The sequence below is a fragment of the Vidua macroura genome, chromosome 7 (genome assembly GCF_024509145.1).
Source record: "Vidua macroura isolate BioBank_ID:100142 chromosome 7, ASM2450914v1, whole genome shotgun sequence".
NCBI classification, from domain to species: domain Eukaryota; kingdom Metazoa; phylum Chordata; class Aves; order Passeriformes; family Viduidae; genus Vidua; species Vidua macroura.
In genome coordinates, this window is record NC_071577.1 from 12162877 (window position 1) to 12185817 (window position 22941).

At 40.1% G+C, this 22941-nt stretch overlaps 1 protein-coding gene across 3 annotated transcripts in view; it reads left to right on the top strand.

Annotated features, from left to right (window-relative positions):
* The first annotated feature begins 228 nt into the window (after window positions 1-228).
* The window catches only part of SLC39A10 (solute carrier family 39 member 10), a 34151-nt gene continuing 11438 nt past the window's right edge, over window positions 229-22941 (top strand). The window contains exons 1-6 of one of the 3 annotated variants that reach the window (XM_053982609.1): window positions 229-295; window positions 13644-14714; window positions 15604-15805; window positions 19826-19995; window positions 20929-21147; window positions 22414-22534. In XM_053982609.1, the coding sequence (XP_053838584.1) occupies window positions 13653-14714; window positions 15604-15805; window positions 19826-19995; window positions 20929-21147; window positions 22414-22534 (1774 nt within the window). In that variant the 5' untranslated portion in view covers window positions 229-295; window positions 13644-13652. Of the gene's footprint in view, window positions 296-572; window positions 680-13360; window positions 13407-13643; window positions 14715-15603; window positions 15806-19825; window positions 19996-20928; window positions 21148-22413; window positions 22535-22941 lie in introns of those variants that run through there. The other 2 variants (XM_053982608.1, XM_053982607.1) reach the window with 2 other exon arrangements.

Genomic DNA, 22941 nt, shown 5'->3' on the forward strand with positions numbered 1-22941 from the left:
GCCCCGGGCCCGCGGAGCTGCCTCCGGCGCTGCCCGGGCCCCGCGGCCATGGCCGGGCCGTGCGCGGAGCCGCCGCAGCGAGGGGCGGGCGGGCAGGGCCGCTACGCCACTTTCGTAGCGCTGGAGGAAATGGCTGCGCATTGGGCAGCGCGGGCTGCGGGGCCGCGCGTGCAGGGCGAGCGCGGCGTAGCCGGGTCTGTGAATAGCGCCGGCGGAGCGGCAGGAGGAGGAGGAGGAGGCGCCGCGGCGGTTTGGTACCGAGCGGAGAGGGAGATGCACACGGCACTCGAGTGAGGTAGCTATAAAACCCCATTTGTTTACATGCCCTCCCCCACAGCCGCCCGGCGCCGCGGAGCGGGTGGCGGCCGGCCCGGGCCGCGCCGGGGCGGGGGGGGGCGGCGGTGCGGGCGAGGAGCCGCAGCGGGGACCGAGCGGCGGTAGCGGACAGCGGCTCGCCCGCGATGCGGAGCGGCGACAGGGGCGCGCGGCGGCGCGGCCGCCTCATCACGTGGCGGCGGGGCGCGAGGCCGCGGGGTGCGCGCGGGGGGCCGGGGGGCGGCGGGCGGGGGGGCCGCGCCCGGGCTCCCCCCGAGGCGGCGGAGCACGAGGCGCCGCCGCGGCCCTGGCGCATCCCCCCCACCCCCTTTCTTCCTCTGCTCGTGAGGCGACCATGCGGCAGGTAAATCCTCCCCGCCCCCGCGCCCGGAACGGGGGGCCCGGGACGCGGCGGCGGGGCTGCGGCTGCCTCGGCTGCTCGGGCGGAGAGAGAACGGGGGGCGGCAGGGCGCGGCGGGGCTCGGGGGGGCGCGGCGGGCCCCCGTGGCCCGGCGGGTTCGAGCAGCACGGAGCTGCCCGGTGCCCGCTCTCCCACTTCCCTCTGGCCGCCTTCCTGCCGGGAGTGCGGCTTTGGGCGCGCCCCGGCCCTGCCGAGCTCGCTCGCTCTCGGTGCGGCCACGTGGAGGCCGCGGGTGCGGGTGGAAGGAGCCGGCCCTGCCCGCCCGGCGTGGGCGCTGCGGGTGTGCGGGGCGGGAGCGGCCGTGCGGGGTCCGTGCGGATCCCCGCAGGACTTGGCGGTATTTGGGGGCAGTACCGGGACGGTGGATGATGAACAAGCCAGGCAATTAAATTTTGCAGGGTTTACAGTTGGGATTTAGTGCTAACAGCTGCGGAAAAATCACTCGGGCTGTAACTTGCACGTAACCTTAAATAAGGGTAAGGGCGGAAGGGTCAGGAGGCTTTGTCGCTGTACTGTACGGACACAGAAGTGATGAGCGAAAACCATTGATTTCCTGTTCTCAGCCATCTCTGCTGCTTATGCTGCATCCTTTGGAAGTACACGCTTAACTTTGAAACTGCAGAATAAAATTGCTCTTTAAAATCTCTAGCTATCTTTGTCGTTTTTGGGCCTCTTTGTAGAAGTGTTCATGCCTGCTAGTTGTTAAAACTCTCTGAACAAGAGTTGTCTGAGTAGAAATACTTCTGGTTTCTAGCACTCCTAACGCTGTATGTGTGTAAGTAGCAATCATAATGTGTTTTTTTTCTGTTAAGGTAGGATCTTGTACCATAACACCAAGGGAGCCTGTGATAACCTCGAGCCTGATACAGAATTGAGAAATGCACACTGGAAGACCTGGTTAGTTTTCAGATGAGTGGAAGCAGTTGTCATCTAGTTGACAAAAGTAATTCCTGGCATGTTCCAGTGGGTATGTTCTTGTAGCCCTTTGGGTAGTAGTAACTGACACAGTGACATAAAAATAGAAAATTTTCTATATTGAAAAGGTATCATACGAGTTTTTTTTAATTGGACTTTAACAGAGAATGCACTCTGATTTCCTTCGCTGAATAATCTGCTTTGCTTCAGATGTGCAGGGAAATAGGAATTTGGACTGAGGCACACTCTGCAGCTCCACAGTGAGGGACTAATGGTTACTCCATAGGCTAATAGTCTATAATGTAATGTAATGTAAGACAATAACTGGAAAAAACTCTGGTCCTCAAGAACACTGACCAGTGTCACTATACTTTACTAGCTAAATTCTTGTGCTAAATTAATGGTTAAAGTAAAATTAGTGGTGGTGTCCTGCAGCATTTTTATTTTAGACTGCTTTTAACTCATACTTTAGAGTAAAAAAAAGTATGCAGCCTATTTCTAAAGGAGAATAGGGTCTAGATAGATAGACAGACTTGTGAATTAATTGTGTGTGTTTGAGATTAATGGTGGCAGTTCCATATTGGCATTACATTAGTGTCCATGGGTGGCTGTAGAGGAGTTATACACTGTTACCTATCTGGAATAGACAATGTGACTGGAGATTCTGGCTACAGAAAAGAAAATTCTCGAAAAAATGAGCTTTGTTTCAATTTATATCTATGTAGGTCTTTGTGCTTTCCAGGTTGGCTTACATAAAAGCCAGGTATTAACTTTGCAGCATATATCCAGTCAGTCATAAAATGTGCAGTTACAGCAGAGCTGTTGTTTGAAGTTATTCAAATATGCTCATAGGCTTTGTCTTAATGGATGTTTTTCCCATTGCAAGAAAATAATTAAATTGGATCATCAGGGTAATTAAGACATGTTCTAGAAAGTTTACTTGATGGGAAAAAGCACATGCTGGCCATCATTACTTTGACTTGCACAAGTGAGATATATATATATATATATATATATATATATATATATATATATATATATATATGGCAAAATGAATATATCCAACATGGCATAGGTCTCCTTCCTGGTCTTCACTAAGTAAGTCAACCAACTGTAATTTACATTTTCTATTGTTAATACATTTTCTGTAAAGCAATGGCCGATTCAAGTCTGAAGAGACTTTTTAAGTAGTGCCCAGAACAAATGGACTTCAAGCATGTATATAGTCCTAAAGGAAGTGTGTTTGGACTTGTTTGCCTTTGCTGTCTAGTTTCAGTGTCGTTTGATCATGACTGTGCCTATTGTGAAGACTTATTCCCATCTCTGTCACAGTTTTTACAGAAGTGGAAGTTTGTTTTGAATGTGTGATAGGCACTTGATAAATCAGTGATAAAGTAAATCAATTTGAGAACATTTACGTGTTTTCATCAGATAGAACTGCTGATTAAAATTACAAAAGCTACTTAAAAACCAAACTCCATTAAAGTTTTTCTGTAAGTTACAATTTGGTCCTTTACTGTAGTGAAACTTGGTGGAAGGATGGTGGCATCTGTGCAAAACTGATGGACAGACATAACTGCATGTGTCAGCAATGAAAATGATACCAGAATGAGAAAATCTCATTCCATTTTCTTCTCAGTTTGATGATCAACGAAGTCAGAACACTTGGTATTTCATAGCATATTATTTTTTAGGATGTTTTCAGAATTGTCAAATGTACCTTAACTTTTTGTAACACATTAAAAAATGTCACTAGAAGTTTCAGAGAAGGAAAGTTTAATGGCAGTTCTGTTCCTTGGGCAGGTATGCTTTTCACAGGATTGAGCTTTAGGTGCAGGGTGAGTTCCTTGAATACTGAGAATTTATGCCTTTCGGGAAGCAATTTCTATTCTAATCTGAAGAAAACCTGTATAACTTCCTGGTTTACTGTGGGAGTCTAACTTAATTTAGATAGCAATTATTTAAAACAATTTTATCACCTAAAAAGTATTATCTTTGGGGGTGGGCTACTGAAGTTATCTTAAATGAAACTAGTAATTTTATCTTGCTGATAAAGGCCTGAAGTAACACTTAATGCAGAAAGAATTAAAACTGCTCTTACATCATTCTTTAATTACAGCTGAGCTATTACTTGAAATACACCTAATAAGGTCTGGTAAGGAAATGTGTACCAATTAGGCAAAGCTAATAACACCTTTTTTCCCCCTAAATTTCAAAAACTGATTGAAATGCTGGAAACCATATCCTGCCACGGTGTAACCTCCTAAAGGAGAGAAAGGTATGTGCTGTGTCAGTCCCCCTATTCATACATAATCTTTTAGTGCTCTTGAGTCAGTGCCATTGCTCCAGGCTTTTTGGATGTAATAAAAATCTGAGGAGTAAAGAAGTTAAAGAATAATTGTTTGAAGTCACTTTTGTTACCTCTTGTGATATTGCAGTCTGTACAGGTTTTAATGCCCAGAAAGCTGGAAAGCAGCATAAAAGACTTGGAAGATGATGGTTTGCTGATGTCAGTCTCAAAAGCTTCTGAGAAGAAGGGGATGTTGGAATTACATGTAGGGTGTTGTACCCATGCTGGGGGACATGATTCATTAGACTGGAAATGTTCTGCTATCACATTGTGCTGCCTCATCACTCTTTCTTGGCTGCTTTTTCCATTGCTGCAGAGGAGGAATGACTCAGCTGTTGTCCTTTCTCTCTCAGTGACCCAGGAGCTTCTTCTCATCTGGCTGTCACCTTCTCTGTACCTCATGAAGTTTGTCAGAGAAACCTGCCCCTCTTTGCAGTCACAAGCCAGTATTATACAAAGTAGCACATCTATACAAAATATGGAATGTTAACAGAGGACTTAAAACTCCAGAGAGAAAGTTTCTAGACTGTTAAGAGGTACAGAAAATTGTATAAGCATTCCATTTTGTGCTTAAGTGATAAGCACAGTTTTGAATAAGAGTGAATAAGTCTGAATAATATCTTAATTGATAAAGACACAGTTCTGAAGTCACCGAAGTAGCTAAACCAATCTAGATTTGGGAGAAAGTCTTTGTAATACTGGAAGTTGCTGTATAACTGATCATGTCTGAAAGTCATCAATCTGCCTTGTGGTTGGTTAGATAAGATAAAATGCATATGTGACATAAAATGCTCTTCAGGTTAAGAATATGTGAAAGAAGTTTTATGCAGAATTTGCATAAAATTGTAAATACAATTAACAGAGTTTCTGCAGTGTTTCTGCATGTAGGTTATAAATGCTTTAGAAATAGTTACCAATCACAGCCCCTAGTAAAGACCTCTATAATCCAGCATGAATTCTAGGCAGAGGTTGTCATACAAATTATATATAAAGATGCAGATTTCTAGATTACCTGACTTGCACTATATTCATAAATAGCTCCTTAGGGTGATGATTATTACTGGACAAAAATAATACCTTTAATTCTCAAAGATAACCATAAATGATAAATTATTTACACCTGGTGATTTGATAACTATAAATAGTTACTCTTTAACCAAGCTAAGTGCTGATAATAGCATGCAACCATACTGAGATTGGAGCATCGAAGAAAAATAAAGGAAAAATGTATGTAATCCTGAAGGTAGTCTCAGTAGACATTGTTCAACATGATTATTTTTATGGGGTTTTTTTGAGTAATATCTTTGTTAATATTGATATGCATTTAAATAGGATTGAGTAGCACTGAATTCCATCTAGGATTGTTCATGATAGCCATATGTCATTTGTACAGCTGGCAGTTGAGTTCAATTCCTCTTGCAGAATAACTAGTAATGCCCCAAGTGAGTGTTCCTGCAAGGGGGAGCAGTGAGCCAGGGCTGCTTTTCAGTCCTGCTTCATTCATATCTTGTGCAGAGCAGCCCAGAAAAGCTGCTTCACTGTCAAGTGGCAGATTGCACTCTGTTTCACATGATGGTTGCATTACTTCTCGGGGCTCTTTGCAATTTCTGTAACCGTTCCTGTCAAGGAAGGCCTCTTTCCACCAGGGCTCCACTACCCTTTCATTCCATAAAATGCAAAAAGCACTTTCATTCCATAAAATGCAAACAGTATCATACAGGCCATATATATTGTCTGGTGCTGTTTGCAGAATATAGCAGCATTTTTTTGTGCTGACCTGAACATCTATCTCTAGAAGACAGTATCTCAGCCAAAAAGTACAAATTGTATTAACATACATTAAGACTTCAGAAATGCTACTTGGCTGCAGTCCAAATAATGTGGTCACCTTGCAATACTAAGTTTTAATGCTAAATATAAAATATTCCTATTTATTTGATGTCTGCTACAATACATAAACAGGATAGATTTCCATCCTTGCTGTTCTGAACTGTGCTTTGAGGCAATTGTTCAGCAGAGGCATTGCATTATATTAACAGGGTCCACTTGCTCCCAGACCATACGTTCAGTAAATAAATACTCAGTAGCTGCAGCAGGATGTATATACAAAAATTTGCTTTTCATTGTAGTATGTCCATAACTAGTTATTTTTTCATTGAGTTGCTGTCTTTGTACTCCAGATAAGAGATTGAGTTTTGTAAAGTGTGTAGCATGTGCAGGCAAAAATTCTTACACTGGGTTTTGCTAACTATGTATGTTCAGTAGTAGGGACAGGAATGTGAGGGGTTAATGCTGACTCCTAAAAGAACAGATGAAGATGAGATGCTGTAATAACAATGCAGCAAGTATAGCAAACTATTACTGTTTCCCTTGTGTCAAGCTTTGTCATTCAAATTGATGCCAGTAAACACTTAGGCTGAGTGATGTAAAATACTTTCCCAGTCTTTGAAGACAATACTTTGCCTTGTATTGTACTATTGTCGAGTTCTTAAAACAGAAATAAAGTTGAAAAAGGCAAATTGCCACTTAGTTCTGGAAAATCCCAAGAGTTTCTATAAATAAACTAATTTACTGAAATTTTCTCCATTACTGTAGTTTAATTGTTAGCAGTAAATTCGCAAATACAAAGGATTAATTATATTTTATAAACAAAATGTTCTCAAAGTGAAACACCGAAATGAGTACATTGTTCTACGCATAAAAGGAATGTATATCAACAATGGGAAAACCCCACATCTTTTGCTGAGTTTTGCCCATATCCTATGAAAACTGTCATACAGGAGTTCCTTGTATTCAATCAAGCAGTGATTGAATAGGAGTGAAATACCAAAATGATGCCTCACATACTCTACGGTTTTTTATTCTGGACATGCAGTTACAGTTTGCTTCGGTTTTACTTCCCTTGACAATAAGCAATGCCAGACCCTTAACATTTCTTCCTCACATATTACCAGTAATATTGTGCTTCCTTGCCCCTCTTCTGTCTCTAATCTTGCACTAAGAGTAATATGGGGTATTAAATACTACATTTTCATTATTTCACCTTAAACTTGTGTCCCTTCTGAGTTAATACCTTGCTAAGAAAGATTTATTGTTCATGGTGAGTTATTTTTAAAGCCTGTCAGTATTTGTATGTTTGAATGGTTGCCTCCATCACCACACAAACCTGCAATGAGTAGCCAGGTAGATCTTTTAGAATAATCCTGGCTGAAATAAATGGTGGCAGGGAAATGGCATGAATTCTGTTGAGGTCTCACCGGGAATATGAAAATGGCACTAATTGGTTCAGCTGGGTATTTTGTTGGTGGATTTGCCTGTTCAAACATGTACAATTATTTTATGTCCTGTGTCAGTCCTGTGTTACTTCTGAATCTGCCAAAATGTCTTAACAAACTCCTTTGTCTCCCACAATTACTGAACAAAGACACAATTGGGAGCTCACTAATTCAAGATGTCACTGGTTTCAGTAGCTACCTGCTAAGAGTAGCAGTTCTGGTTTGTTCTCTTAGCAAAGCTGCTGAATAGCTTTGCTAAGAAGAATTTGAGTGGCATGTTGGCAGAGCAACTTAGAAAAGTCTGTGATGTTGGTTCATTAACTAAATCCCTTATTTAAAAATACAGATTTTATTCAATAGTATGTAATTTGAAACCTCTTCATTCTAGAAATGGCCTTCACAATCTGGCATTATTTGGCATAGCACATGTAAAAGTATGCTTTACTCCCATGTTTGAGTGGTCTTCCATAATTTACAGCTTTTCTAAATTTATTTTTCTGGTTTTTTTCAAGTGAGATAAGTCATTGGCTTAGCAGTAAGCATGCATAATTCCTTTTTTGATTGTAGCAGTGATGAAGAGAGGTTTATTATAATGAGTATTAAACACTATCAAAGACATGCCTTTTATGCCTTCTAACATACCACAAGTAGTACCATGTAGTGAAAGGATGAAGTAGTTACAGTGGTGTAAATTATAAGAAAATAAAAGTACTGCAGCTGGTTTTAACACTTTATTAGAAATATTGTTATATTCTGTTCTGAAGGAAAGTTGGAGAAATTATTTTCAAATTACTTTCAATAGGAAATAAGTTTCAATGTTATTTTGAGTGCATTTTGAGGTGGCCAATTGTTTTATTTGTGCTCTGTCAAAATGTTCTGTTAGACTGCAGATCAACCAGATCAGTAACTGGTGTTCCCACCTAAAGCTGGGTGGCTTTTTTTTTTGTGTGGACTGTGGTGTTTGTGCAGCTGTACAGTGAGCCAGATAGGAAAAGTAATCTGTCATGAAAATAATCTTTTTTTTTTTCCTTTTTCTAGGCTTTTTTTCGGCAGAATCTAGTTGTACAGCTGCACAGTGAACAGATCAGCAAACAAATGTGCTGGTGTCCAAAAATGGTTTTGTGGGAATGGGAACGAGAGAGTGAAGCAGTGTGGGAGGGCAGCACTGCTACTTTAAGTGCAACACCATCTTAAAATATTTGTTGAACTTCAGCTTTGGTTGTAACCAAAATAATTTGCTTACTTTCAGAAGAAAAATGAAGTATTAAAATGCAGCTGTAACTGGTTCATCTTTTCAAGTATTTCAATCTTACAAGGGCTGGTTGGTGTCTTAATAGGATCTAATGGAACAGTGTATTCAATACAGAATATTGGCACAAAAGCAAATTGGCTTGTTGTAAATTCTGTGCATTAATAGGTGTTTCATGGACTACATCCAATTTATATATGAAAGACTGCAAATTAATTCTTGGTGAGCAGAACTAGTACTTACAGAACTTCCAAGTGTTCTGAAGTTTTTATATTATCTTGAGCTCTGAGAAGGATCCCATACTCAGCAATTTCTTACAAATAACTGACCCTTTGAAGAAGGCTCTCCAGGTTTTTTTATGTTCAGAATAAATGTTCCTTTCTGGATAACTGAGCTGGTAGATTGCTACTGTATTAGTTCAAGATCATTTTATTATGCTTGGGACTAGGCTTTTCAAATACTTCATAGTTCAGTTTTTTAGGAAGTATTCATGGTGTATTCAGTTATGCATAAATGCTTTCTGTACTCTGTAAGTCTTATCTGGTATTAACTTGGCAAACAGGGCTTGGATCAATTAGTTAATGGTCTGTTCCTACAAAGTGCCCCTCCTACTGGGCTATAGGTTTCAAATGAATGAGGTTCACTGAAATCCACAAACCTGTTTCACTGAAATCCACAAACCCGTTTCACTGAAATTGAAGAAGAAAGAAAATAGAAGAAGAAGGAGATGGGTGAGAACTAAAGTTAGAAGTGGTTAATTTTAACTTTATTGATCTGTAACATGTTTTCCTGTTTCCATTAGCAGAAGCTAATGTCGGTTTTAGACTGATAAAACAAAAACAAGTTATTTAGTTAAAATGTGTTTATGGCTTTCTTAAAATGTCTTTCAGTAACAACAATATATTAATTTCACATTAATTTCTAAAAAAAAAACCTTAAAAATGTGTGCTAGATTAATAGGATTTTGTATTCTAGTATTTGCTAAAAATGTAAAATTTAACAAATGTAGAGTAGGTTAATTTGGATTTTCAGATTGCAGCCTTTTTTTTAACTGAATATTTGTATGAAGTATTGCACAGTTCAGGATGGGGGGGGAAGCTGCATACAGCTCCCCTGTATGTACATTGGAGTGAATACCTGCAGTATAGAAAAGCAGTTAAATTTCTAGGACTTGTAAGAAAAACTGTCTTTATGTAGTCAATAATTATTTCTTTTTAAGAAATTGGCATTTCTCATAGAGCTGTTACTCTGAGAAGTTCCTAGTAGAAATGAATTGCACAAGTGCTGAACTTGCAGTGCCTCACAGCGAGACTGCCTTAGTTTGGTAAGAATATTGCTTTGTCCTTACTTTTAGCACCTCTTGTCTCTCTGGGTTCTCTCTTGCCTTAGCTGGAGCATGTGTTTGGTGTGGAACTCGTAGCTGCCCACGAAATCTTGCTAAGGCACTTTCCTCTCTCTGGCATTCAAGCTGAGTAACTTAGAGGAGTCAAAGATGTTTTTCACAGATGAGCAGAACATTCTTCAGAGAAAACAAGGATATGAAAATTGAACAAGGGAGCGAAACTGAAATTACTTGGGAAGGAGCGTGGGAAGAAATCAGTGCATTTATATTACAAATATTTCAGGTTATTAAAATTGTTGGGAGGAGACAACAAAAAGGTTTAGGGGGAAGAAAGCTGGGCACTTAAAATATTCTTGTCAGCATTGTACACAGAAAAAAATGCTGTACTATGTGGGCTGCAAATGCTGGAATAACAGATGTGGCTTTCATTTGAGTTTGAATTTTGTATAATTCAAATAATACATTATTTGAATCCAAGTTTGTTGTTTCAAAGTAAAGCCTAACTCTTGAACTAGTTTTCTAGTCTCAGTGAAACAGTTGGTGATAAAGAAAGATGTCCCCACAAATGATATTCCAGGCTGTAAGGGATAAAGTGAACAGCTAAAATAGATAGTAAGCACTGTGGATAAATTTCAGAAATCCAAGGGAAATTGAATAAAAAAAATATTTTTAAAAGAAACAAAACCAAACCCAACTCTAATCACAGGTGCTTTTGCTTAAGTAGCTGAAACACCCTAGGGAGACAGTGGTTTGCACAGAGATGTGCTGAGTTTTCCATCCAGAGAAGGCAGCTGTGCTTAGGGACTGCCCAGGTGCTTTCACCTGAAGCCTCTGTGTGTGTGGAAGTTCAATCCATTCTCCATTTGCTGGGAATGATCTCTTGCACTGCTGTGTGGGGAGGGGATGGGGTGCCCTGGGCAGCATCGTGTGCCTTTCTGAAATGCCCGCTGCTGGAACACACTTGATCTTTGCCCCCCTGCAAATGTCCACATTCTATTTGTGGAGCTTGGCTTGGGGTGGGCTTGTCCTGCTGCCTGAGGTGTCAGGAAGGGCTCTGCTTGTTCTTGTTGCAGCTCAGGGATGTGCAGCAGGTGCTGTTAGTTCAGCGCTGCCCTTCCCGGGTGCTGCAGTTTCTCACTGCCCACAGCTTGGAGCTGTTTTCCCTCTTGTCTGCCCGGGACCGCATTCCTGCCCCTCAGGAGCTGTGGAGGGCAGGCAGCAGGGAATCAAACGAGGGAACAGAATTAGGCAAAGGCTGATAGCAGAAATAGGCAGAATCTTTTTCAACTTTGGTGTAGCCTTGTCCTCAGGCTGCCCTTGCATATTCTCTTGAGGGGATTTGAGAGTCTTAATGTTCTCTAATGAGATCAGCTGTATACAATTTTGTGCCACTGAAGTGTATAGAACTTGGACTTCAGCTTTCAAGTATTATACACATGAGTACTGCCTGACAGGTTCAACATGACAGCTATTTACAGTTGCCTAGAGAATAATCAAGCTCATTTAAAAAGAAAGAAGGAATTAATTCTTTCTGGTTGTTCTTTTGGAAACTTTTTATTATGTGTACATTTGTTTTTAAGTATCTGTTCCGTAATAAGATTTGCAATGGAAGATACAGAATATTGTACAATAGGTCAAAAATACTGTGCTAAGGTTATTACTGTTTTAGCTGAAAACAGACAAGTAATTGATTTTGAAACTGGTCGGAGACTGCTCAGCTCTTGTTTTTCAGCAATGAATCACAGTCATAGGTTACAAACTATTTTAACCACTAGGGCATAGAGAAAAGGTACCATTCAAAGCTAAACACCACAATTAGGGATGCATGACTAAAGTTTCCAACTAATGTATTAGTAGTATTGTATGAGACAGTCACATGGAAAAGATCATGAGGTTGTGAAAAGGATTATGAGCATGCTTTAGTCATGAATTTCCTGGTAGAGATATTTTAGTCTGGATCATGCTTGTTTAAATGAGAATAATTTAACTTTGCTTGTTCTGATTGTATTACCATTATGTGGCAAAGGGGGAGAAAAAGTGTCTTACCTACAAAAGTAGCATTACTTTATATATATATTAATATATGAAAATAATATTTCAGTAAATTTTGGAGATGAACTTACCATACTGAACTACTTGAAAAAGTTTATCACAGCGCTGAAATCAGTAACTGGAATGTAGGGGACTGAACTGGAGATAAACTATGGTTATTCCAGAGTGATGATCGAACAGTTGTTTATAAAAATAAACCACTAATGTACAATGAGTAGCCATTGACCTATCTGATGTCCATGGAATCAGTTTTGATGCAGATGCCTCCGTTTGACAAATATTCCTCTGGGCTTATATTGGGCTTATATTGCAAAAGAGAGTTTTGATTTTTAAAAAAAATTTGTAAGTTTTTGAAGCTCCAATGGAAAGTGAATTTTTGTATTTTGGATTTGTAGATGTTAACAGGAGAAAGTTTTTTCTCCAGTCTTCCGTGTTGACACATTTATTTGTCAAATAAAGTCCTTAGAAGGCAGCTCCTTCCTTTTCTCTGCCAACCTGTTACAAGTATAGGAGCTTCCAATAGATATTTTGGGAAAGTAAGATGGACTTCAAATGTTTATGGTTTGCTGCGGAGCACTTTCCTGGCTGGTTTCACAAAGCACATTTTAGTGAGCAGCTGTGGGGGGCTTGAGAAGGACAACCAAATTTCTCCTGTCTCATGTGAGAGTCAGTGGCACTTTAGGATGCGCTGAGCAGGTCACTTGTGCCTGGGAATGTAGGGCCAGCAGCAGCTCGAGTCAAGGTGCACATCAGGAAATAAAACCACTGGCAGTGGTAAGAGCTTAAAGCACAGCTGGCCTGTGTCCTGTCCCCTTACATCCTTGCATTTGCTGCCGTGGGAAGTGGTGACTTGTTTGCAATTCTGAACACAAGCTTTTGCAGTGTCTCCTTCATAACCTGGTGTTGAATTGTAAGTTTTTTACATGCAACACTAAATTGAAAACCACATTGTCTCAATGATATAATTTCTAAAAATCAGCATTAACTGCTTTCAGCTCAACAGTTGTCAGCATTAACAGTATTTTTTGAGTTGTAATAGCAGATGTTTTCCATATAACCCTACTTTTAAATGGATGTCCACATAGATCTTTGAGTCAGTAAACCAATGTAAGTGAAAAGTACTAAAAAGATGGACATTTAAGCAATACATTGAAGTTAGTTAATGACAACTTATTTGTACATTGATAATGGGCAATTTCAAAATAGGGAACTGTGCAGTGTGTGTTTAGTGGAGGCACTTTAGCAGCACAGAAGAGAGCAAATGGTGCGTGGGTTTTCAGCTGTATTACCTGCCTGTCACCCCTGTGAACAGAAAAATACAGCATTGTTATTTTAAAATAATTTTCATTCTTTTGTAGCTTGTGTTTTATCAAGACTTTCAATATTATAGGTTACCATAAGTATAGATGCCTCTGAAAATATGCGCAAAAATATTCTAATATGACTGACTGTAGATGTTGTTAATCTTTTTCTTATCATCACCTCCTGTAAGTATGGTTTGTAAAATCACATCTCTAAAATACACAGTCTGTCTTACTGTTGGATAAGAAAAGTACATTAATACAATTTCTGCAGTAAAAGTACTGCAATTGCTATTCTTGTATTGCCAATATCTAAAAAGCTTTGCGAGTGATTCGGTTGGTGTAAGTACCAAACTGATACGCAATATAAATTGACATTGAGATTGCTTTACAGCTAAGTGGTTCCCTTTGTGTTTCTTGTAGGAAACAGAGATGAAGGTACACATGCACACAAAATTTTGCATCATTTGTTTGCTGACATTTATTTTTCATCAGTGCAATCATTGCCATGGAGATGGACACAACAATGGTCCCAAAAAGGATCGTGTACACGACCATAATGACTATCAGATCTCAAATGAATCATACTTCCAGAATGGAGGAACAGAATCTATGCCCAGTAAATTTTCAACGTTGGAAGCAGAAAATGAACAAAAATACTACATTGAAAAGATTTTTGATCGTTATGGTGAAAATGGAAGATTATCGTTTTTTGGCCTAGAAAAACTGTTAATAAGCCTTGGTTTGGGAGAGGTAAAAGTAGTGATGATAAATCATGATGATATTGGCCATGATCATGTTTCTCACTTGTATGCTTTGGAAGTACAGGAAGGAAAGCATTTTCATCCTCATAACCATGCTCACAGCCACTCAGATTCAGAAAACCAGACCACTGTTGGTGCATCTGCAAAGAGAAATCATAAATGTGACACTGAGAGAGACACGGCGGTGCCCTCAGTGAAGGAGGACGGCAAACACATTCATAACCAAAGCCGCCGTCACCACCACCACCACTCGCGCCCGCACCGGCACGAGCACAACAGCACGCGCCACTCGCGCAACGAGTCCGTCAGTCACAGCGACCACGCGGAGCAGAGCCACGAGCCTTCCACAGAGACAAACACCACTCAGGATCAGCCGGAACGGAAACAGCGCAAACAGAAGAAGAAGCAGAAGAAGATCAGCGAGACGTCGGGAGACGCTACCTGGGATTATGCCCCGGAGCACGATCCCGGCGATCAGTACGAGCACAACCGTGTTCACAAACACGACCATGTCCACGATGCCTCTCACTTGCACGTGCACCACCACGACCACAGCGGTGACCGCTCTGCCAGCCACGGCCACCAGGACGGCAGTGTGGGCAGTGCCACCGGGCACCGCCACACCAGCAAGCGAGAGGCCTCGCACAAGCAGATCAGTGTGAGGAAACACGCTCTTCCTGCAGCACGTGGCCACAAGGATCATAGTGAAGATGAGCACAAGCATGAAGAGGTGAGTATGAAATGGAGAGCTGGTTAGTTGACTTTCAGTGCTGTCACTTAATAATTGAAGGTGCATACCCACAAATAACAGGCATGTTTGTGACTGTAGCGTAATAGTATATGAATTTGATCCGTAAAGCTTTCGGAGATAGCCTGCTTACAGGGGAAGTTTTTCCCTTATCAATATTCCGAAATACTGCCACCACACCCACTCTTTCTGAATCTGAGATCATTAACATTTTTGAAAACTGCACAGACACTCTTTCCTAAAATATCTGCATCATTTCAGCACCCTTCTGATATCTTTGTTCTAAGAGATTAAGAAGCGATTGCAGGTGTAGCTTCAATAGTACTGTGCTCGGTGGAAGCTCTTCTGTTTTGTCCTTCTGCATCCATTATTTCTGCCAGCACCATAAATCCCTTCCCCTTACAGTTAACTACAGATGCAGGACCTTGTAAAGTCATAATTTTAAACTGGAAGGATGGAGGGAGTGCCGAGTTCAAGGTTTCAAACTGTATTAAAAAGTAAAACTCAAAACACAGAAGGTTGGTAGGTAAACAGAAGTGTTGAAAAACCTATTTTGGATTTACGTTTTTCCACTCTTCACCTGTTGCTTTTTCTTCTTTGCTTGTACTGTGTCAAGAATATGGAAACTGCTTTTCATTGACATTTATCAAATGTTACATAGGTGTTGGGAGACTCAAGGGTGTGGTGCAGATATTTTTACTGTTTCTTTCTCTCATAAACCACTTTGATCAGTTTGAGCAGTGTTTTAGCACTGGTGGAACATTTGGAGCAAAGTTTCTGCTTTGTTTGTGTTCTCAAATAATATGTTGCATTTTCCATATGTGGAAATGGATACCTTTATATTTAATTTGTTTGTACAATTTGCTTGCAGTGCTTAAATGCTACACAGCTGCTACGGTACTATGGTCTGGAAGCCAGCTCCCTAATATCTCCTGAGCTCTTTGTGTACATGTGTCCTGCTTTGCTCTATCAGATTGAGAGAAGGCTTTGTATTGTACATTATGATGAGCTGGAAGATTTTACAAGAAATAAAAATGCAACAATTGAGAATAAAGATAAAACAGGTGCATCAGGTGGGTGTCTTTTTTTCTTAGTGGGACTGAGGTGGGCCATGTGTTTATCTCAAAGTTGGAAAGTTGAAGTTACTTTGGCACTAAATTTCTTAATAAATTTGATCTGGACGTATTAATTCAGGAATAGAGAACAACACTATCATCACAGTTCATTCACTGGAAAATAAGATTTTAGGTCTTACTAGTTTTATGTTTTAGCAGTGATATAGGTCTGTAGAATTGACGTGCATAATTTTTGGTGAACTTAAAAATAGGTATAAGCAAGTACAAGAGCACAATTTAAATTGTCATTTCTGATGCTTCCCTTTTCTGACTATTTCTCTCTAAGCACATGAGAAGTGTTCAATCAAAATCTGCTGTTGCCAGTTTTAATTTTTTTTTGTGTGTACCTTGAGTAAAACTGAGTAGACTTCTTATCACCATAGTTCTAAGTTAAAATATTTTTACTACTTTTAAAGCAGTTACTTTAAGGGTAGAATCCATTGTTGTTATTTCATAACTGAATGTACTTTTCAAATATAAGTTTGCCACTGCTATCTTTCATTAATTATAATGGAACTGTTGATGTTTAGTTGCATTAAAATACTAAAAATCTAAAAAATCTTGGATATAATGTCTGTATTTTGAAAATGAAAATATTGGTAATGTGAGTATTGATTAGTGCATAGGTGCATATTAGCATCATTAGAAATAAAGCCTGAAATAACTGCAGTCTCATAGATGTTAATAACTGTTGGGAAGAATGCATTGCTGGTAATCTTTCTTAACAGCTGCAGAGTCATTAAAATAATTAACTTCTTATAGATAAACCTTCTCTAGTGACATATCTGCTGTCTTGTTAGCTGCTCAGAGATTGCTGTAGAGCAGATACAGTGGGTGTTTTGTATGACAGCAAATTGCTTTGTGGTGTGGTCTCAGTGTAGTAAGAGCTGACCCCTGCCTTATTACCAAGAGCATTGCTAGAGCAACTCTAAGCATTTTCTGCCAATTAAAATGTTGAAACCCTATACAAAACTGTCATGTTGCACATGCTTTGAACCAGTTTAATTAGGATGCTTCTGCAGATGAGTGCTTCTTTTTAAAAGATTGCATTTTATTTCTGTCATGAGAAAGGGAGTTCATTAATAACTCATCTTGAGGACCCTTAATGTTTTTAAGAGACTTAATCTGCAAAATTAGTGAAGCTTATTGTGAACATTTAACATGTTTTATGACATCTGATACCTTGAGTATAAATAACACCTTTGCCAGTTAGTTGTAAAAATTTGGGTTCTAACTCATTGATTTGGCTCTCAAACAGTCAGATTAGATAATGATAAATCATTCTTCATAACAATTTCCTGTATTCTCTTGTATTAATTACAGCAAGATTTCAGTTGATATAATAATAATTGTTCCTTGTTATATAAGGAAGTGAATAAAAAAAATAACAAATCCTATTTGGAATATGGGGACTGTGAGAGGTGTAGGGCAGATGTCAGTCACAGAGTAACTTAACCTATAGCTTGTAGGACTGTACTGAAATGAAAGCATGTGCCCACCTGAGCTAATGTAAACATTTTTAGAGAAGTATTCACCAAAGTTAGGAGGATGCAGTCACTTTTAAACATGAGCTTTCTGTGGTTTACTTTAGTTTTAGTTAAAGTTTCCAAACAATCTTAACAGGCTAGTGTTGCTTCTGTTCATTGATACCAGCCTGTGAGGTTTCCATTACCTCTGCTAACTGTGGTTTTCTAAAGCAAAATAATTTCATTAACTGATGGCCAAAAACTTACGAAGCCATGTTGGGTTTTCCTCCTGTAATTTACAGATAGTTCTGTGACATCTTGTAATGGAGGATTTTCAAGGGCTTTTCCATAGAACTGAGCTTTCACAGTGTACCTGTTGGAAAAGGGGGCATTGTCACCATTGAGCCCCCATAACAACTGAAAAGGAAAGGCACACCCTGCTAATGAATGAAGCCAGTAGAAGTCCCACATAAACAGGGAGCATTTTGTTTAAAGCTGGAGATCGCCTAGAGCTGTTGATGAGAAGTGTCTCAGATCAGATACAAGTTGTAATTCTGCCTGTGCAGATGCCAGTGCTCCCTGGGGCTCAATCCGAGAGGGGCACAGATTCCATGTTCTAATCCCATGTGCCTTAGCTTAATCATGATGCCATGTTTAGGTCCTGTATCATCCACAGGAGTATTCCAGCCCCTCAGAGGTGTATCTGCCAAACCTGCTGTGATAGATGAAACTTCAGCCTTTCCATTTTTCTCCATGTAAGGCTGTTGATCATCTACCCCGGCACTGAACACCAGAGTGTGTCCACCTTGGGGCAGTGTCCTGCCCAAAGGCTGTGTCATTTTTATCTGGGCTGCTTGTGCATGTGTGCCTGATTGAGCATTGAGGGACAGCTCCATGTATGCTGGGTTTTTGGCACAGCCTCTGTCGGTCCAGGGCACGGAGTTGAAGTGCTCTGGGCATCAGTCTGGGGACCTGTGGCGGTATTTTGGTCATCATGGTCCTGCTTCAACTTTAGACCTGCTTTTGTATTCCTGTTTTCCAACCTTAGTTTTTCAGTTCCTCATCTGACAGCAGACTTTGCCTTATCACTGACTCTCTTTTCTATGGTCTCAGTACTCGTGTCTGTCAGTGCACACCTCATACTGTCTAAAGCGTTTTCCAGTCATTTTCTCCCAGTGGATGTGGTCTTGTACCCCTTGCATTTCAGCTGGATTGTTTCCTTTTATGCAATGTTGTGGAATGACAGCCACAGACTTAGTAAGAATGAATATCCCAAAATAAAATTTAAAGCATCAGATGTTTTGAGCTTTGGTGTTGAACCAGACTGAGCCTGCAGCAGCCACACTTCTGTTGGCAAAGTCGTATAAATCTGCTCCAGAGTGGGTTTGGTACAGACAGAATTCTTGAGGTGTTTCACCCTGATGTTGACACTGAGCAGCTACAACACATTTGTTCCTCTTTTCTTCTCCTCTCCCCCATACCCTGCCCCATTTTCCAGGATGTTTTCCCCTACTTGTGGACCCTCACAGATGGAAGGAAAGTAAAATTGTGCTCTGAAATGTGGAAATGTTAGGGATTCTGAGTCAGGAGTTGTAACTTAACTTAAAGTTGTCAAATCGTGGTAGACATACATTTTTGATAAAAAGTGGAGCGAGGAAAAACACTGTGGAAGAAAATCAAAGCTTTTGTACTAAAACTTAAAGAAAATACTTTATTAGAGTGAGATGCTGACTGAAAGAGCCATGTCTCTTTGTTTATAGGATCTGTTTCTTCTGTAATTCCTTCTTTTCAACATCATGTAGAAATTTTCACATCTTCCCTCATTAACAGGAATATGTTGGGTGTACCACAACCCATTATAACTTCTTCTTCTAACGGCAACAGTAAAGATTCTCAGAAAAAAAGAAATGCTGCTATTTGGTGGTCGCAAGTTGCTTTCAGTTTTCAAGGTCTTATTGTAGCATTCGATTTTAGAGTTCCTTTGCCAAAGGTTGAGTCTTCTCATGAATAAAGGTGTATGTTTCAAAGCTCCAGGTGAAATAAATAGTGCCAAACTAAACATGGGGAGAAATACAGAATCCAGAAAAATTTTGCATCAGAACCATATTAAAAGCAACTGTTACATACACGTTAGTGCTTGTAGAGTCCTTGTAAGTTAAGTGGCAGAGATGGTTTTGTCCCAGTATGAAACCTTTTGCTTTTTGTTTCATGGAGGGCTACAAAGCTAAGCCTGGAACTAACAATCAGGAAGAATTGCTGGGCTCTTTCTAGCTAATTGTCTTCTGATGTCTCACTATATTATACTGTGCTGTGAATAAGCCTGTGTGTTTTTGGTTTTGCTGTGCACTTCAGTACTGCCTTTATATTTTTCAACACCTTTTCAATGAACAATCACACAACTTAGGTTGAAGGAAAGTCACTTTCTTAAGAGATAATTGAAAGTCATTAATCAGGCTTAAACGTTTTCCAGGTGTTGTTCTGATAACCTTTCTGTGTTCATTTCTTCCCACAGCCTGGTTTTGTGGTATCATCTCTATCACCGTCATTAGCCTGCTTTCCTTGCTAGGTGTGATCTTGGTTCCCATCATTAACCAATGGTGCTTCAAATTTCTTCTAACTTTCTTGGTAGCTCTGGCTGTAGGAACAATGAGTGGAGATGCACTGCTCCATCTCTTGCCACATGTAAGTATGGTCTCCTTACCTTTTATTCTTAATTGTAAATGAGTCTGGAATTTTTGAGGAATTGTTTGATAGTGTCAGTAAAAAAAAGTTCACTGATGCACCTGTAGATTGACTTGACTGTGAGGGACACCAACACTTCTGGAGACTTTCTGCTGACAGAAAGGAAGGAAATTTGTTTCTCTGAACAAAAGGTGGGGAAAAGTAGTTGCATATTCATTGTTGAAGTGATGTCACGCTGTTGTAAAACACTCAGGAGCCCAACAAGACTATTTTAAATTCAGCAGTCTCTTGTTTACTGATAGTTGTGTATCAGTACCTGAATTATTTCCTGGGGATTAACCTGCCTGGTTAATATATTTGAGGGAGAAAGTATTGTGTACTGAATCAAGCAATTGCCTAAGGAAGGTGAGCAGCTTTTAATACATGGTGGTGTACTGTAATTCTTAAAAGGGGGAGTGTTTTCTAAAATTTGTTACCTCAGTTGTTTAGCACAAAAGACTAATATTTTCATGTTTTCTTTGTATAATTCTAATACACATTTTTGGTTGTGGTTTTAGGGTTTTTTTTAAGTTCATATTTCAGATCAGAATTTAGGCTGTAATTGACTAATAGTTTAAAAAGTCATAAGGCTTGGTTGCTAATGGGAGAGTAAGAATGATAATTCCTTGTGATATTTCTGAGTGTTAGTCTCATTTTCAGGATCGTGAGAGAAAAGCTGAAGCTAAATTATCTACCCCCTCAAAAAAAAAATTCCCAGAGGAATTTTTTTTACTGATCAGGATAATGAATAATCTATTTAAAAAGTGACGTAGCAAAATGTGTTAGTGTGAAGAAAAGGCAGAAACAGGTGGGGGTTTCTGTTGTTTCTTGTGGCCCAGTGCCATTTCAGTGTCATGGTTGCCCCAGTGGTGTCACTGTTGTCTCTCCCACCAGTCCCATGGAGGCCACAACCACAGCCACCACCACGGCCAAGGCCACGTGCACGAGCACAGGCACTCGCACCGGCACGGCCACGCGCACGCAGTGCACGCTGAGGGCTTTCTGGAGGAAAATGATCCCGTGCTCAAAGGGCTCTTGGCACTTGGAGGCATTTATGTTCTCTTCATCATTGAGCATTGTATAAGAATGTACAAACATTACAATAAACAAAAGGTAGGTGCTGAAATTGTTTGCTGTTTAAAATGCGTTCCCTAAAGCTACCTTGTGAGTGCTGAGGAATTGTGTTTACCCTGAACAAGTGCTGCTGCTGCTCTGTATTCTGTCTGATGCTATGTGAGGGATCCCTTTCCCAAAGAAGTTGCTTTTCTCAACAAGGTAACTTGGGAACACAGTGTAGAAATCTGATGGAGGAAACTGCAGCTCTTCCTCTAAAGTTTCCTGGGTTTTTTTGCAAAAACAGGAGGAAGCATTATGTAAGAAAGATCTGCTTATAGAACCAGCAATTGTCAGACAATTGACAAGAAATTTAGCAGTATGCTCTTAGCTGACAATGCCAGTGTAATAGAGGTATCCCGGTTTTCAACATCAGAAAAATGCTAACATTTTCAGACCTCCTGCTTTCTGTAAACTGCCAGTCAGATTTTAACTTGTTTCTCAAAAAATGATTGGGAGCACTCTGTATTTATGATAGGAGTATAAAAGGAGAGCAAGTACCCTGGAGAGTGTGAGTGTGGATGGAAATTCAGTTTTAGCCTTCGCCTTTGTCACTCAATTTTGAGGAGAAAATTATTTTGGTGAAACTCCAACTTGCTTCTCCCAGAATGACTGTGAAAACTTTTCAGCTTCTCTGTTTTCATGTCATACTTGCTGTCTGAGCTGGACAGGCAGCAAAAGATTTTCTGTGTTGGAGGAGCATTTCTTAGATCTTCTGATAAAAGGATGAAAACTGTTACATTGTGCAATTCTTGAGATTAATTAAATAATTAAATCCCCTAGGCTGCTTTGGCAAATCCTTGGGATCTGCTCTATGGGCTGCAGATACAGAAGAGCCTCTTGCTTTCTTAAAGGGAAGTATAAGGAAGTTATAGGAATATAAAACAAAAAAATAGTTGAACAAATTAGAGGAGCTGTTCTTGCTGCAAGTTTGCTTTCTTGAACAAATCTAATAGCTGCATGGAAGTACTCCTGGGCTATAAGAGCAATCCTTGTCAGAATATCCCCTCTTACTAAAGTGAAATATATCTCTGTGTAAGTGTTTGGGAGTGAGATTCCATGGAAAGTAGCTAAGAACTTTTGCTGGAATAGGGATTGTCACTGAGCCTTATAAAGATAAATATTGTGAAGTAACATATTTCTGTCATACATGGTAAAAGACAGTAGCTTGGTCTATTTAGAAGAGATTTTTGGACAGCATTTCAGTTCCTGTTATTTCCATCAATGTCCTGTCACAAACTAGACGTTACCTGTTTTCTGTTGCAGAGTAAGCAGAAATGGTGCAAAAAAACCCAGACTGAAGAATCACCAATTGGAAGGAAACTTTCTGATCACAAATTAAATAACAGACCAGATGCTGACTGGCTTCAGCTGAAACCCCTTGCAGGTGGGCAGTTACTGTCAGAATTCTCTGACTGGGAGATCCAGAGTAGGAGCAGGTTACTGGGGCATGGTGTGTAGCATGTAACCTCTTGTACAGTTTTGCTGCTGTTATGCAAATCATTGTTAATAAGACTTAATAGGCTTTTCCCTATTAAATCTTTTTTATTTTGTTTTCTTTAGATCTGAGAGCACTCTGAACATTTCCTAATATGCCGTAGAGATGGTTCTCAGACTTCTGAAGCAGTCATGTTTTGGGTGGCTGTGGGTCTTTGTTTGTTTGTTTGTTTCAGGGTGTTTTTGGTGTTTTGGTTAAGCTATTCCTGACTAGCTCAGCCCTGGCAAAAATTAGATCAAAAACGAACACCCACACAATGAATGGGGATATCTTCCACTTTGAAGATTCCAGCATGT